Source organism: Xenopus tropicalis, chromosome 6 (assembly GCF_000004195.4).
Source record: "Xenopus tropicalis strain Nigerian chromosome 6, UCB_Xtro_10.0, whole genome shotgun sequence".
NCBI lineage: Eukaryota > Metazoa > Chordata > Amphibia > Anura > Pipidae > Xenopus > Xenopus tropicalis.
The window spans coordinates 43,715,531-43,733,154 of NC_030682.2; the positions used below are offsets into that span (position 1 = coordinate 43,715,531).

At 37.7% G+C, this 17,624-nt stretch overlaps 1 protein-coding gene across 2 annotated transcripts in view; it reads right to left on the reverse strand.

Annotated features, from left to right (window-relative positions):
* Positions 1 to 997: 997 nt before the first annotated feature.
* Positions 998 to 17,624, reverse strand: part of colq (collagen-like tail subunit (single strand of homotrimer) of asymmetric acetylcholinesterase) — a 55,264-nt gene continuing 38,637 nt past the window's right edge. For both annotated transcript variants that reach the window (XM_002932727.5, XM_004915390.4), the window contains 8 exons: positions 15,228 to 15,263; positions 13,636 to 13,716; positions 9,826 to 9,913; positions 9,469 to 9,587; positions 7,664 to 7,783; positions 6,864 to 6,975; positions 4,841 to 4,943; positions 998 to 3,245 (listed from right to left, as the gene is read on the reverse strand). In XM_002932727.5, the coding sequence (XP_002932773.2) occupies positions 3,176 to 3,245; positions 4,841 to 4,943; positions 6,864 to 6,975; positions 7,664 to 7,783; positions 9,469 to 9,587; positions 9,826 to 9,913; positions 13,636 to 13,716; positions 15,228 to 15,263 (729 nt within the window). In that variant the 3' untranslated portion in view covers positions 998 to 3,175. The remainder of the gene's footprint in view (positions 3,246 to 4,840; positions 4,944 to 6,863; positions 6,976 to 7,663; positions 7,784 to 9,468; positions 9,588 to 9,825; positions 9,914 to 13,635; positions 13,717 to 15,227; positions 15,264 to 17,624) is intronic.

Consider the following 17,624-nt stretch of genomic DNA (forward strand, 5'->3'; position numbering starts at 1 on the left):
TAAAAGTATTCTGCAGAAAACTTTATCATACCTGAGTAAACAGCCCTAGAAGCTCCCTCTGTTTGTTTTAGACAGCAGCTGCCATTTTAGCTTGGTCTCAGTAGCTTCTGTGATTTAGCTTGAGCTGGTATCTCAGATCACACATTCTAATGAGAGGGGGAAGGAGAGCAGGAAATGGGAGAGAAGAGGGAGTTGTGCAGACTCTTGCCTCAGGGAATAAAGGATTTTCTGAGAGAGGAAGTCTGATACTGAAGAACATGTTTACACAAAAGAAGACAAGAAATCCTGTGTTTCTTTTGACAGAGGACAGAGTGCAGTGTTTCTGGGAGTGCTTGGCTGTATTTACATAGACCTTTCTGATAAAGTTTACTTAGTTTTTACCTTTCCTTCTCCTTTAATTCACTTCCATTTTTTTCCCATAGACTTAAAAAGAGGTTTTACATGATAAACAGTGAGATAGGTTTCTCTGAATAGTTTGGAAATTTCTGTTAACTGTACTAAAATATCACAATGTGAAGCCATTCCTAAAGATCCCAGACCACTGAAAATATTATCCAATCTATATGCAGTTCAAAACGCGTGAGGGAAGCTGTAAATGAGCCAGTAAAAGCCAAGTGCAAATAAACTGTGTGGAAAACATATTGCCTTTTCAAGGTAACACAGATTGATTTATACATTACCTCTGGATGGTTGGAGCAAATAAATCACAACCTGACTTATTCAGGAGGCCGATGCTAAAAGGGAATATTGGTTTCGGTTGTAGGAATTACACATGCCCAGAGTCCTTGGCTTTTTGCATTAGGAATGAGGTTTCCTTAGTGGTTTGAACAGCGGTTGTATTTTACCCTAAAGACACACCCAAGGTTTGCATATTAGCAATTAGCCTTTTACGCTAATGAGGAATCCTAATGGAATGGAAGGCATCTATAAACCTCATTATCTTTGTTAATCTGCTAAAGGGATAGTGAAAGTTTCCCAAACAGAAGAAGCAGGCAGAGACTGTACCAACTCCTTTTTATTATCTTCTGTGAATTCCAGGGTCAAGACCATGCAGAAACAGAGAGTTTCATATTATAACATTCATACATACATACACATACATATACATCTAATCACTTTGACAGAAACGTGTTTGACTTGATGCACATACTCTTAAATTTTGCAAGCACCGTGGCACTGTCAACCAAATGGGAAATGCATGCATGTAACATGTGAATCAGGGATTATTAAGAAACAAGCCCCAAACTTATTTATTATGTTATAGCCTATGTTATAGCCTAGATCTCTGAATACTTATCAACACATACTGCATGGTATATCATCTACAAATCTGCTGCAAAAAATAAAGATATTCTTTTCCAACATGTAATATGCATAATAGTCTATACAGCCCAGGTGATTCTCGTCTTTAATAAATAAACCTAAGTACACCGAGTAAATAGCATAGATACCATAGTTACTATGTTAGAGGACAAGCAGATCTGCAGCACCGCTCAACACATGCAAGATCTGCTCCTTTTCTCAAAATGAAAAGTGGTATGTTCTCATAAAGGCTGTGCAGAATACAGATTTAACAACAACCTCATAGGGAGACATGGAAACAAGAATACACTCATCACAGGGGTCACCAGGCTAGAATTCAGCATTGGTTAAGAATGCATTAATAGAAATAGAAGGGAAACAAGAGCATCGGACAGTTGACCAATAATGAAAAAAGGTGTAATTATAAAATAATTATCATCAAAAGTATAGCAATAATGTGTTTGCCTGCTTGGTTATATATTGTAATCAGAAAATCTACAGCAGCAGTGCAAGCTACGTTTTCCTAACAATAATTATTTTTATTTATATTTTAGTTTAAGACTTGGGCTGATTTTAAAACATAGGCGATAATACGAATCAGCAATTCATTTTTAAAAGTCTACAATGAATAAGAAGTTGGAAAAATGAAAGACCTGATTGGCTGTTACAAGTAAATTCACTTTGGTAAGTTAGTACTTATGTTAGTAAATGAAGCTCTTTAGTCAGAAAGAAATGACAAGGCGAGACACCCTGTCTCTTAAAGAGAAAGTACATTTTCAATGTCTCCATACCCATGATTACACATTCTGCAAATGTTGCAAAGGCCATCTTACTTACTGGTATGCTGTATCTTGTTACTACACTTGTAGCACTGGACTTAATGGCTCCTGTCTCATCATAAGCACAAGCCAGACATATCTGATTTGGCACTGCAGATTTAAATCCAAAAGGAAACCTTCCTCAGGCAACTTGTCAGCTTGTATGTAGTGGCTCCTACATCATGATGCTGTATCTAGATATAACTTTTAAAAATAGCTCTTGTACTGCTGCTTATGTAGATTAAAGTCTATAAATACTTTACAATGGCATGCCATTAGATGTGTGATATAGTTAAGGAAACATTCACATAGGCACAAAATATGTACTTTCGTTCCATACTCCACAGTATCTTTGGTCTGCAACCCCATCCTTATCCACCTTGGCCGTCTGTATATTAGGGCTTCCTGCATTCCTTCATCCATACTGGAGCCTTCACAAGTCTTTGAACCTGGTTCCTTTGGTCAAACCGTCAGTCTGGTGCCCAGATTCAATAGAATTCATAAGAGGAGCTGCTTTGCCGAGTTACCTTAATCTTGTTGATACAATAATGAACGCAGGTACATGAACATTCAATATTCACATTGTATTAAGAGGTTTAATGTTCTTCACAAAACACCACGACTCATGTTATGCTTGGTGCTTAGTAAATAACAGTCCAGAGAAACAAAAAAATACAAAAGAAAACCTGAATAAGTGTAAATTACATCTATAACAGTGCTAAGTCGAGGTAATGTTGTTTTGTTAAATAGAATATTCCTGATGAGTGAGATTCGATTTTTCCCAGCAGCCTTTGTGTGTCTCTTAAGCTTACCTTGCATAAACATTAAAAAACCAGTTGCTGGAAAGTACTGTTTGGCATGTTGTGTTAAGACAGGATGCAGTGGTCCTAGTTCTTCCAGTCAGGCATAAGTAAAACAATTCTCAAAAAGCCATCAGCAGCAATACATTCCCAATGCTTTGAAGTATTTTGCCCAGTCTTGTTGATTTTTCTTTTACGATAGCACCTGATGTATCTGTGACATCGCCTTTTCACTCTTCAGTGTTCACTCCCTTTTCATGTGAAATATCGACACTGTGTGGAGTCAATGTAGCAGTAGGTAGTGCATCGTAAGTGGCCATATGACCTGTTGGAATGAGGGGTACAGGATTGTCTATTAAGGCCCATGGAAATAAAAAAGTGTAAGTGAAAGTGTAGTTACTATTATATAGTGAAAGAATTACCTCAGGCAATGGGGTGCTGCAATAAGCTAGTAACATATAATAAGGAAAAATAACTTTTTATACTATCAAACAGTTTTAAGGTTTGTACTTTGGCCCATTATTAAAGGAGAACTATATCCACAAACAATGTAGGTCTCTATAAAAATATATTTCCTAAAGCAGCTTATATGTAAAGCCCTGCTTCATGTAAATAAACCATTTTCATAAAAATATACTTTTTAGTAGAATGTACATTTACTAAGGGCCGCCCCCTTGGATCATACGATTCACAGTGCACACAAACAAACCAAGGGCAAATATACATGTTAGGTCACATCAGCCAATGAATGAACAGAGCTGTGTCTTTTACTCCTGTTACAGTTAGAGCTGCATTATTTCCTGTCATGTGATCTCTGAGGGAGCACACAGCCCATCACTAAATGGTGGCTCATAGGAAAAGATGTAAAAAGGCAATATTTACTGATATGTATATTCCAGCATGATGCCATCACCATACTTTACTGTAAGTATCGCTCAACCACAAAGTCTCTGGCACAAAGGAAGCCATTACTGAGAACTATGTTATATAGTATGTCTGCAATGCGGTTAAAGGTTTTCTAATAAAAACACAAGACACAGTTTTTTTGGACAAAGTTTAAAGCAGCATACATGGTGAAAACCTAATTCTGCCACAATGGAAGTTCAGCAGGACAATGATGCCACACACAGGGCCACAATAACAGTGGAGGGCCTCAAGAATAAAAAGCTGATACGATAGCCTAGTCCAAATAAGAATCTGTGGAATGATTTCATGAGAGATGTGTAACTTACCAGAATAACTAGAAGCAATGGAGTATAATTGGCCGTTATGACTTATTTTAACATAAAAGAATGTCACATTGAAAAAATAATTTTAAGTTTCAGTGTTGTAAAATACAAGTATAACAGAGCAAATAGAGAGCACTGGTTATGTGCTGGAGAATTTGTAAATACTTTTGCACCTTTGGCTCCATATGTGATATGTAAAAGGCAGAAGGGGCAGGAGCAAAGTTCCAATGGGGTAGACAAGTGCAAATTTTGGAAGACTTGTCAACAGAGGTTCTCCCTATGTAATAGTTAGTGGAGAGCTCATAGCTCAGTCACAATATTGTCTCGAGGCATTTGAAATGCTTAATAGTGCAAACAACCATGTGGGTGAATGTGCTAAATGTACTGGTATCATACATAGCTGTCAAACCGGATGTCCATGGGCTTCATGTAACCTTAAAAGGGTATTTTTATGGGTCCTGGAATACCAAAAACTATGCAGATGTCACTGACACCCTCATTTACCAAACATCAAACCAATAAACGTGTGATACACTCTGCCCACTACATTCTATAGGGAATGGAAGAGTTGCAGCAGAGCTCAATCAGGGCACTGAATTAGTTATATAAATGTGTTTTGATGTTATAGTTTGGTCCGGTTTCCAAGAGTAGGGTGGCCCCTATGCCCAACACTAAAGCAACCTGTACATACCCTGGTAGATAAGTTCCACATGAATGAAATCCAAAGTCTTGCCCATCACATTCTTCAACTCCTTCCTGCCGATAGCCATCTCCACAAAAGGCACGCTTACATCCTAAGGAGGAGTTTGAACAAAATCATGATATATGGACAGCAGTGCAAAGAGAGAATGTCATAATAAATTCTAACAATATTCCCAAAATTTACCATAATATCTGAATACAACCTGGGGGCATTGAACTAAATGGCAAAAAGTGTAAATATTTGCAAATGTATTTGCCTCCATTTCTGAATCTAGTTCTTGCCTTATACTGACACCATTTAGATAAGTATAAGGACATCTAAATGTGTGCAAATGGTTTGCTTTCCCTTTGTTCATAATTCACTCTTCATTTAAGTGCCTTGGTTCCTAACACAGGAACTAAGATACAGGGGCACCCACACCCCTGTTTTATTTACATTATTGTTATGTCCCTAAATCCATTCAGTCTCATTTTATTTTACTTTACTGTACAACCAGTATATAATTGTTAGAAAAGTTACACACCGTGCCCATGTATATTGATAACTAATGCCTTGCCAGCATATGCAAATAATCTATTTCTAATTGCAGCAGATTTATAACTAAATCTGCATTTAGTAAAGGCCCTTAGTATCTAATAATGTATTGCCAATCAGTCTTTACTCTTTGCTCTTTCGAGTCTTTACTTGAGAATTGCTCAGGGGCTAGGGGCAAAGTGAAAAAAGGTCAGGCTTTGCACTTCTGCAGTGTGCCCCACAATAATACACTGGGTCATATGTATGGTAAGTACGTATGGGTGCTGGGGAATTTGCAACATGTGCAAGAGAGAAAATCGATAAAACACTGAATTTCTGTGACACTTATGTGTAAACAACCTTGCTTTTAACATACACCACATAATACATAGCATTCGAATTGATTTGCAGTTTATCAGTTTTCGACAGTTCAATTACCTTCTTTTTTAACAGTGTATTTATTTTGATTAAAGTTAAAAGCCTGTCGTAAATTTTGCCGTGTTGTAAAGCAGGTTAGACATGCAGAAGGATAGTGGATGGCTATTTTTCAGAGAGTTGACATCTCATCAGTCAGTGTCTCAGAGAGCTCACTGCTTATCAGTCCCATCAGTAAATGCACAGAGGCCACTTAGGTACAGTTTGCAGCAGATACAGTTTTCACACATAATAATAAAAAAATGAACTTCTCCTGACACTCACATGCATTCTGCCCAATTTGCAGATGTCATCACTAGCCAATTGGAAAGATTACAAGCCAAACACTGAGTGCTGACCCATCGGTGATGACATTCAAAATGGGAACAGTATGTAAAGCAAGGAAAGCCATGTGTGGAATCCCTTTTTCCTTTACCAAGTGAAAAGGCCGACCTATACATACTTTGGGGACTGGTGAAAGAACATTTCATTGGACCATATATGTCAGAATTATTAAGTCAGGGAAGGTTGTATATCCTGCAATACCACCCCTTCTGAGCTTCCCAGCACCTATCCTATAACAGGAACTTAGAATGGAGCAAATGTTTTAAAAGGTTGAAGCAGGTCATATTTTAGGAAGGTATTTAAAAACGAGGTTTCAAAACCACCAAACATCTCCACTTTAACACAGTGTAAAAAAGCAAGCTCTGAATGAGTAGCTTAGTGTAAAACCCAAAAAATGACAGATTGGTGATCTGTACGCTAAATAAAGCAATTCTACATATCTAACTTCCCTACTGTTGCTCTGTGCTGCTACAAAGCTTGGTCAGCAAATCCAAAAGAATAGGAAGAAGAACCCCAGCAGGTTAACTGCAAACATTTATTCAGGGTAGTAAACTTGATAAAGGGTGAAGTAAGCACTCTACCTTGTATCTAGTTCTTCCTACTCTATAAGATGTGTAAGTGTAAAATCTAAACAGAGGGCTATGAGGAGGGAAAATTTCATGAATAAATGCAGGAGAATTGTAGACCCAGGTATAGTGAGGTTAAGCACAGCAAGTTGATAGTAACATGCCAGACTTACGTATACAGCTATCTGTGACAATTTTATTGCCATCATCGCATTCCTCTCCTGGCTGGCTGATTCCGTCCCCACAGGTATTGCCATAATCAATGCCACTTCGAAAAGGAGTGAGCTATGATAAACAAGAAGGTTTTCAGTTTATTTTGATTCATTGATGATGTGTGCAATGCATAGAAATGCAGTATATGTTTATATGTTCCCACAGACACTTGTCATATGCCTTAAAAAATTCATACATGTCATGGTACATTTTGGATTCTTTATTGCATTTAAATGGAGATAAATACATATATATATATATATATATATATATATATATATATATATATATATAAATAAAAGACTGCTTATTTAACAAGGTTGTAAACAAAATGTGATCCATATTTTTGGCCAAGTAGATGAGAGCCCCCAGTTTTTGTTAATGTAATGCCGGGAGTTGCAGCACAACCAAAGCTGGAGAGGCAAAGACCGTGCACCCATAATGTAAATACAGGTATGGGATCTATTATCTACAATGCTTGGGACTTAGTTTTTATGAGCTGTTTTAAAGAATCTGCATCATACTGGCATGTAAGAGGATCAACCTAGGGTCACTAACATAGAAAAACTGCCAACCTAGAAAAATCAATCTTCTGATTTCCACCATAGGCAAATACTATAAATATCTAAGAGCTAATTTGCAAATGTAGTGTATGGTGCTAAGAGCACCTTTTGGTCAAACATTACCATGTATTTTTACCCACAATGCAGCTTTTTCCACAGCATTCTTGCAACTACATTTCAACAATTACCACAGTTACCTGAATAGGAAGCCATCCATTTGTGTCCTTAAAATAGAGTGCCCTCATATCTTTCCGAAATGCGAAGGCATTGTCAGTATTCAGACGATCCAGTTCCTCCTGACTGTTAACCACAAATATCTTGGAAGCATAGAACAGTATTATTGTAAATACAGTATTTGCTGGAAGCATCTACATTTCTACTTTATCGAATACCACTTGATAAACATACAGCAGATATGATTACATTGAGCATTGTTTCAGATCCTCTCTAGATTCAATGACCTCAGAACAATAGTTTGTTTCTTTATGCCCAGAGTGCTGTAATAGCATGTTATATAACCAGCATTGCCATCTACATCATATATATAAAGCAGTAAAGACTACAGGAAATATGGTTTTCCATACTGAATACTTAATTTTTAGATTAAAACCTTTATTTTAAAGGAATAGGTAGTTCACAATTAAATGTAATTTTTATATGATGTAGACAGTAATATTCTGACACAATTTGCAATTGGTCATCATTTTTGTGGTTTTTAATTATTTAGCTTTTCTTTCAAAAGTTCTCCAGTTTGAAATTTCAGCAGACATCTGCCAATTCACCCTAGAAACTAGGCAGTGGTTTTAATGAAAGCTTGGAAAATAAAGACTAAGGGCTAAAAAGAAAGATTAGTAATAAACAGTAACAAAATGAATAGCACTGTAACCTCACATTTGAGGTTTGAAAACTGGAAAACAGGAAAGGCACAAAGGAAGAAGAATAAAGAAAGTTGCTAAGATTAAGAAATTTTATAACCTACAAAAAGTAAACTACTCCTTTAGGAATGTCTTTTAGTTTGTAGTAGCGGTAATCCATTCTAAATGGTTTCTGCACCGAAGCTGTGGGCTGAGACAGGTTGCTCTCTAGGAGTAAAAAAAATATTGTGACTGACAACAGTGAGACAAGGCGGGTGTATTTCTGGCATCATTGCCAGTCACGGTGCCCCAGTATGTGCAGACACTATAGGCCCCACACCTGCACCAGTGTTGTGGTTGTTATAATATGGCTGGAGAGCTAGGACGCTGGTGTGAAGACATTTGCTATGGTGAGTAATTGGTATCCAAAGGCAATGGGGTGGTTCAATTTACCTTTAACCCTATTCTTAGCAACTTTTCAATTGGTCTTTTTCATAGTTTTTTAATTATTTTAATTAGTCTTCTGACCCTTTCCAGCTTTGGGGATCACTGACCCCAGCAGCCAAAAACTATTGCTCTGTGTGGTTTTATTGACTTTCCACTTTCCTATTCATATTCCAGGCTCTCAGCTAAATAAACTAAATAATAAAAAAACTACAAATAAAAAATGAAGACCAATTGCAAATTATTTTAGAAGAGAAGTCTCTTCATCATGCATCAAGTTAACTTAAAGGTGAACTACCCCTATAAAGAGTATCCGCTAATGGCCAACTTGTGGCTTATCATTAGGAACAGTAGAATTCTATGTTGGTGTTAAAAGCAATAGCTTTTTAACAGAGGCACTTTTTAAAGTTTTCAACTTAGGTACTGTACAGTGCAATGTCTAAATGAACACTGGCCAGTTCAGTGTAAGCTCAGTAATTTCAAACATGTTGACATGCCCTGAAAATGAAGCTGTAAATGTGGCCCACAAATGAAGCAGAGTGAAACAGTATCTGTACAGAAGCACATATGTCAGAAGACAATGCAGTGCACATTGCATTCATTAACTTGCGCTCTGCTTGTTATCCAGCACTTCAAGAACATTTCTATCAGCACACAAATGGATCTCGGGCACATTAACAGTTCCATTCTGATTAAGCTGTTACCTTCGCAGAGTTGAAAGGTTCATAGTCTGAGTTAGTCACAGATTGTGGGTGTTTGCAGAGACATCTTCCTGGTGGCCCAGGAATTCCTCGGTCTCCTTTTGGTCCAACCATTAGATGCCCTGGCAAAAGAAACATGTCAGGTCAAATAAACCCCTTTATGTAATAAAAGGCACTAAGTTGCCTATGTGGAGTAACCTATAGAACCAACAGGTGACCAGTAAAAGCTGCCTGCTGATTGGATATTATGGGTTACTGCACTTGGCAACTTTATATTACAGGAAGTTTACCCACATTTAGCTCTGCAACTCAATGCTTTTCTCTGAACTGCATTAAACGGCAAGATGTTGATTTACTTACCTGGTCCTGGAGGTCCAGGAGGTCCAGAGGAACCTGGTCTACCAGGAGGGCCCATAATCCCTGTGGATCCAGTCGCACCTTTATCCCCCTAAAGGAAAGCAGCAATGTTATCAGTAGATTCCTCATGGTATGGTCAATAAAGTATAAGAAAGTAGTGTAGAAAAACCTACAGGAAAGTTGCAGTTACCATAAGGTGGTGCACAAGGTTTGCTCAAGTCTAGAAATCTATAGCAACAAACCACAAGGCAGCATTTACTGGTCCTCTATCTCCAATTAACATTTGATCAATTGCTATTGTTTTATAAGACCTGGTGCAAATTTTGCAGCTTTTATTATATTATCTAATAAGGCTTATTGGGTGGATGTGTTGTGCACTGGTATTTGGGGTGCATTTAAACAATAAGGGTATATAATCTTTCTGCTATTTTGTACTTATTGTCAGGATCTTTATGTTGATTAATAATGTATCTTAGTGGCTACACCACGATTTACCCCCTATGCAAAAGCAAACTAGACTCTACACTCTTTCCTTTACAGAAAATAAATGTTGTTCAGTAGAGTTCTCTGGGGTAAATTTATATTGCCCCTCATTCCTAAATAACTTGAACCCATGCCAAGGAAATGTGTAACATATCTGTCTGTGCCACTAAGCAGCTATAAGAAGGCTAAAAGTTCCTGAAGAAGGTTCTTAAAATGGAACTGGAAGTAGCACCTTCTTTTTTTAGATGCTGTTATTAATATGTGGCTATGTGCATGACTGTACACAGAAAACAGTAATGTGCCCAGCATGACATAATCCTCCCAGGTTATCCTGTCTATCAACTGCTTTATTCATTTTATATGCAAACATTGCTATATAGTCTCTGAAGGTGCATGCTTGCCGTTAAGAAAATAATTACAAAACATAGTGCAGGAGGGGGTTAACCAAGAGTAATGCAAAGTAACTGGAGAGGTGAATGCAGGAGACATTAAAGGGCATATAGGAGTTCTATTATTTATGCAGCGCTTTTCAGTGTATCATGCTCCAAGCCCCCCTCTAGTAGATATACACAAAGATAGAGGCTCTTTATACTTGTCTATATTGTTTTACAGGCACAAAAATTATCTTTTGTGGTCATGTCTTTTTAAAACTGCACTTTTAAAGATGCAATGTACAGAGTGCATAAAGCAAGCAATCCTAAAAGATCTGGTGCTCCAGGATTTCCTTAGGGTGTTGTGCCTACACGTGCCACTGCTCTTAGTGAATCACATGCTAATCCTGTTTTTCATGCCCGGTGCCAGAAGTAGCCCTTTAAAGGAGAAGGAACGCAGTTTATTACCAATATATTAGCCAGAATAGGGCCAGATTGCTATATTTATTCTGTAGTAAGCTTTATCATTCCTGAGTAAACAGCCCTAGAAGCTCTCTCTGTGTTATTTAAAATAGCAGCTGCCATTTTAACTTGGTCTGACTTCACTTTTCTGCCTGCATCTCTGTGGTCTGGGCTCAGTTTACAGCAGAGGGGAGGGGAGAGAAGCTAGCTGAGCATGCTTAAGCCTGTGCCCTGGAGGTTTTAGCTGAAAGAAGGAAGTCTGATACTGAAGAACATGTGTACAGTATAGAAGGAAGGAAATGTGTTTCCTTTGACAGAGGACTGAGAGCAGCATTACTGTGAGTGTTCATGGTTGTATTTACATAAACCTTTCTGATAAAGCTTACTTGGTTTTAACATTTTCTTCTGCTTTAAACAGGCACTTTAGTCATTAAAACTGACAGGACAACTTGCAAAGCTGTTGCTAGTTTGAGTCTGCACTGATAAACAGCATGCAAGTTGTGGCACTGGGTTTTTAGTGAGTGCCCGCAATAATGTGGTGGAAAACAAAGAATATGTTTTTAAATAATGCGCTCCAAGGTTTTTGTGCTCATGCGCATTCTGGAGATAGATACAGTTAGATGGCCAGAAAAAAATACTTTGCTGTTAAGTCAGTTGTAGAATATGCTTAATTCACTATTGCTAAGGAATATGGCTGATGAGACAAGCTTCCCAGATCATCTGCAGGGGGAGCTGCTATCTCTATAAATAGAAACTTCCCTTAAAGTGATATTGACTTCCTGTAATTCAGGGTATTGGGTCACAATCACTTGTAATGCAGGTAGTGGTTTTGAATTTGCCCCCAGCCTAGCTGTACTTACAACACAGGACACACTCAACTGTAAGCAGGAGGCTAATGGTCATGTTTACAGAATATAGTCACACACGCTGAGCCTTTACCTACATTCACTCTTCCATACAACTGTGCCAATTTCCTGGCTGTGCCAGCCCACAGTACTGATATTTATTACAGTCCATATAAGCAGCCTTTCATACTCAGCTCACAAACCGCAAGAAGAAATACTCATCTACAAATCACACATCTCAGAGCTGGCGTGCCTGGCATTATTCCCATGACGTGACGACAAGTGCAGCGTACCATAGCTCTTGTAATGGAATTTAAAGTTATATTATTTTATTACAAACAGCAACCAAAATTCTATCTGCTTTACATAAATACTTCAGTTCTAAAAACTAACCTTGAGGAATGCTTGTCTGAGCAGCTGCCTAGAGAGTTGCTTTAATATACTTTGTTTTGAAGGAGATCATTGGATGATGATATTTGCCATTATTATTTTACCTTCAGGAACACTCTGCTCAGCACAGCGTGTTATCCACCACCACTTCTCAATCCTGAGACAAAGCCTTGACCTTGACATCCCTTGCATTTCCACCATTTACTAAAACCATTCTTGGAACTAAAACACCATGCTTTAATTAACTTATGCAATTAGTTTATGACACTCATTGCCTTAAAACAACAGCCCCTACTAAACCCCTAAGAAAATGTCCTCACAAAGAAAAATAGCCTTAAACTATTTTCTAATGCCCTTGCCCTTAATTTAAAAAAGTGAATTACAGATTATCAAGGACCAACACTCAATTTCCATGATAAATTAAACATTTCATTTGACATCATGTATCAAGGTTAAGTTCTGGATTCAATACGCAAGAAAATTCCACAATATTAGCCAAAATACTTACTGCTAATTTAATAGTTTTATACCAACAGTGCCATCTGCTGGCCAGTTTTTAAAGACTTTTAAGTTTTGACTGTGATCCAGTCAGTGGAGTTTCTCAGAAAGAAAGAAAACTGTTGTTGCTCTGTTTAGGAAACGCCTTTTTAGCAACAGCAAGTAATTCCATTTCCTGTCAGCTGCTTTCTCAGGCTGTTCAGGGCAGCTGATGGCACTGCAGGGTACCAGGCAATACCCATCATTTAGAAGCATTTTTTTCTAGTTTTGAAGGAAGAGCTGTGATTGGCTAGCCACACCTTACTATGCTTCTGGGATAGGATAAACAGTAACAGACCAGGGTGATTTTATGGGAGTTTCAAATGCTGGTATAATTTTTAAAATGAACAATCCTTTTTTTAGCCCATATTTAAATCAGGCATCATATATTATTTAATCATTTCCTACATGATTTTCAAACGCTATATGGTCTCTTTTAGTGAAAAAGCCCAATCTTGGTAATTTCAGCAGTTTTGAAACTAGAATGAAACTTATCTGCCATTCTATTATCTGCTATTTATATGAGAAGTGCATTTTCCTATTCTCCACAGAGATTAATATCACATGTCAAGTGCTTGCCATGCCTAACCAATGAATTCAGTTAAAAAAAGGCACACATAGACTTTTCTGATATTTATTACTGGATCAACAAATGACAGAGTCCCAAATCCAATATTACATAGAGGAGAAAACAGAGATGCTAAATTGCTCCAATTAGTTTGTACCTGTTTTCCTCGTTTGCCCGGTCGTCCAGTTGGCCCTCTGTTTCCAGGAACACCAGGCTCTCCTTTTGGGCCCATCTCTCCCTAATGAAGAGAACAATATAAATTACTGTTCAATCATGTATTTTAATGACATTGCAGTCAGCAGCAGTAAATGGAAGCTATGTCTCTACTACAACCCCCTTTACAACTTGGGGAATGTTTTTAATGATCATCCATTTTTTTTTTATCTTGGTCTGTTCATTATTTAATTATTTATCTAGACAGTTTTAAAATTCAAATTTTTACTTCTGTGCTTTTACTTTTTACTTCTGTAATGATTATTTTATCTAAGCCAACAAGCATGCAATGTTATTTCTGGTTATAAACTCAATTAGATTTTGTTAGTGATGTTCTATTGTAGGGTTCAGCTACAAGAAATTCAAAATATAACTACTATCTTTATTCAGAAAGTACAACATTGCTCCTGATGAGCACTGCTATACTTAGAAGGATTATTAAGAATGACAGTATAACTAATAGAAATATACTGTAGCCTATTCTCAGGAGCCTGCCAAAAGCCTATAAACTGCAGGCTGGGAGTAACATGCTGTGAGAGTGTATAGCAATGGGATTCTGTGTAATATGATAATGGTAACCTTTCAAAACATCGCTGCCTATCAGCAGTGCCTGCACACACAAGGGTCATGGCACATGTGTTTATGGGGGGACCCAGATAATGAAATTGTATGTGACCCCAAAACTCCTCCTTTACCAAAGTGCCATTCTCTCCTTTTTCATCCTTTCCCTATATGCCATTCTAAACATTGCCTATATACTAATCATTACTTCTTTTCCATCTCTCATTTTTCGATTCTTTTATGTGCTATTCTTTTCTCTGCCCTGCTCACTATTTTCTATTCAGCATGTCTTCTCTTCAGTCTTCCATGTGTTAAACTATCTCTTCTCCCATGTTGTCCCAGTGTCTTCTTTTCTCCATCTCTTCAAGTGCTAATTAATTATCCTCTCCAAATCTACCACTGTCCAATCTCTTCTTCTTTACACCTAATTTCTGTTCTTGTGCCTCATTTTTTAACCTTCTCTCCCAAAATACACCCTGTCTCCTTCCCTCCACAGCTAGCCCATATCTGCCTGCTGGACAGGAACACTAAATCACTTGCCTGCATAGCGAGTTCCAGACAGCCAGCACTCACCACCAAAAGCACTCTTGCACTGAACTTCTATCTCTTTCCCCATGTGATGTGCAGCTAAGCACCCCATTAGCCAAGTGCACCATCAGCAGTGTCTTTAATATATTTAATGATGACTAGGTTACCAGGTTTGTGAATTGGCAGGAGCAATTCTATCTCCCCTTGCCCCCCCCTCTAGTGCTAACCTTGTCAGCGCCAGAGCACTTGCACTCTCTGCACTAGAAGAGCTGAAGAGCAGACTCCTAAGAGCAAAGCAGCCCATTTTAACTGAAAACAGAGCGGCCCCTGTTATTAGATCTATATGAGTGTTGTTAACTGAATTGGCGTGCTTGCATACTCAATGTAATATGTACTTTCATAAACATTTTGAACATTTAGCTACTATTATCAAGCAATAGTACTTACTTTTTGTCCCAGCATTCCCGGAAGGCCCATAATTCCCTGAAAAAAAAAGAGAATTACAAGACATAAGGAGACTATACAGCTAGTAAGTCATTTATTGGCAATTGAAATATGCTGCTGTAATGATGCATGTTATATTTGTCTTTTATTCCTCCATAACCTCTTCCCCAATCACTGAAAAATATTTTGGAGGTCATTTAACAATGTCCTGGAAGGCAACAAATAGTGTGAGAACTGCATCCAGGGCACAGGTAAGATCTACACTCCGTACTAAATTAAAAATCCGGGTTGAGGTGCAGAGCGAAAAGCTGGTGGGTGCAAGGGAGCCCTGTACTTACTGCCTGCAATAGGGTATCTCTGGGTAAGTGTCCCCACAGGCAAGTTTCCAAGCTTGTCTAGTGGTGGAGCCAGAATTACAATACAATGCCCAACGCTAAATAGTATCTGGCAAGTCCTCCTCGCTTAAGCAACTGCCACTGTACCTGCTGTCAAGGTAAATTTTGATCCCAGTTGCAACATCCATGCTAAATTAACTACACTGCCGCAAACTGTACCGTACTATTAATGCTTTGACATATTTTAACTACATGTTGCACTCGTCACTGGAGAATGCATTAAGTGTATGTTTGAAGGTCATACTTTTTATTTCTGTATGAGTATACACTGTATAACAGTTGCCATGGGTTACTGCTCAGGCGTATATTTGCCCAATGTTGATAAATGACCCCCACTATGCCAGTAAGTATAGTAAGGAGTCCCTGTGCTAGTATGAGGGTCACTGTGCTAATATGGTCGTAGGGGTCAGTGTTCCCAGTATGACCTTGCTCTATAAAGACTTAGTTTACCATAAAATTAACATTTATTATGATGTAGACAATGGTATTATAAAATGGTTTGCAAGTAGCTGAGACTTTAAAAATGTAATTATTATTTTATTTTTTTCGTTACAGTTTTTTCTGCAGCTCTTCTCTTTGAAATTACAGTGATTATTTGGTTGCTAAGGTCTTGCTTAACCTAGCAAAGAATCAGCAGTTTGGACATCTGAATGGCAAATTAATAAGAGAGGGCCACTATAAAGAGATAAGCAATAAAAAGTATCAATAGCAATACAACCATAGCTTCATAAAGACTCAGGGTAGGGTTACCAGATTGCTGGAAAATCCAGCTAGCAGGGCTGAACTGATTGCAATATAATTTAAGCCTTGCGACATGCATTTTTAAGAACTGTCCTTAATTTTCAAGTGATCTGGTAACCCTATCTCAGGGTCTCATTAACAAATTGTTGGTCAGGACACAATGCAAAAAAACAAGCAGATTTTTCTTTTTTGCACTTGGTGCAGGTCCTTTTTATGTGGAGCCTGTTTATGACAAGATTTTCTAAGCACCATACATGGATAATGATGATACTTCTTCTGTAAACCATCAAGCATAATATTAGTTTTAACAAAACTGAACTGCCTAACTGAACAAGATACTCCCTGTTATACAAATAAACACAGAATCCAGATACAAACACTTACCCGTTTTGCACTGATAATACTTTGGTTCTTATGCCCCACCCTAACCTGACATACACCCAGCACTAGACCATAGGGTATTTAGAAGGCAGACTCCAAAAATACAACCCAAAGATTTTCAGAGTTTTTTTGAAAAACATGGAAAATTTACTTTCTGAACTGATTAATCCTTAATATATATGCATAATCCATACACTGGGTATCTTAGTGGTGCAATCACAATATATCACAGGTAATAGTGTTAATATTGACTTCAGGAAATCAAGTTAAGATCTACAACAGAACCCTCTATTTATGTTACGTACTTATCCAACATTTGCTGTATAAACTAAGGCCTGTTGGTCTTGGGAATGGGTACATGAACACAGAATGAGCAGAAAGATTTAGTTGAAGTCAGTGTATTCTCTATAACTAGACTAAAGTTATCCAAGCTGTATCTCTTTATTAAAGGAAATATGAAGTGGCATAATTATACAGGGAGTCTTTAGTCTCCCCAAACAAAAAAGTCACCCTCCAGCTATGGGGGTGGTGAGCAACATGTTGCTCAAGAGCCGCTAGTTGGAGATAACTCAGTTGAGACATAGTACAACATATGAAAATTATAAATATATAACAAGATACTGGACGGTTACAAATGTCTTACATGTCAATATTACTTAATTCACAAACACCATTATGGAGTTTACATTTCATAAAGGAGTTTGCATTTCATAAAAATAATGCATGGATGAGATTTTACAGATAGATTTTTACTGCATCATTTGCTGCTATTATATAAATGACATTTTTACATTGCCTCTGCCTTCCTGGAAAGGCTAAGCACCGTAACAATATTTCCCAGAACATGTTCACATCACTGCTGTTTCCATGTGACAAGGTAGCA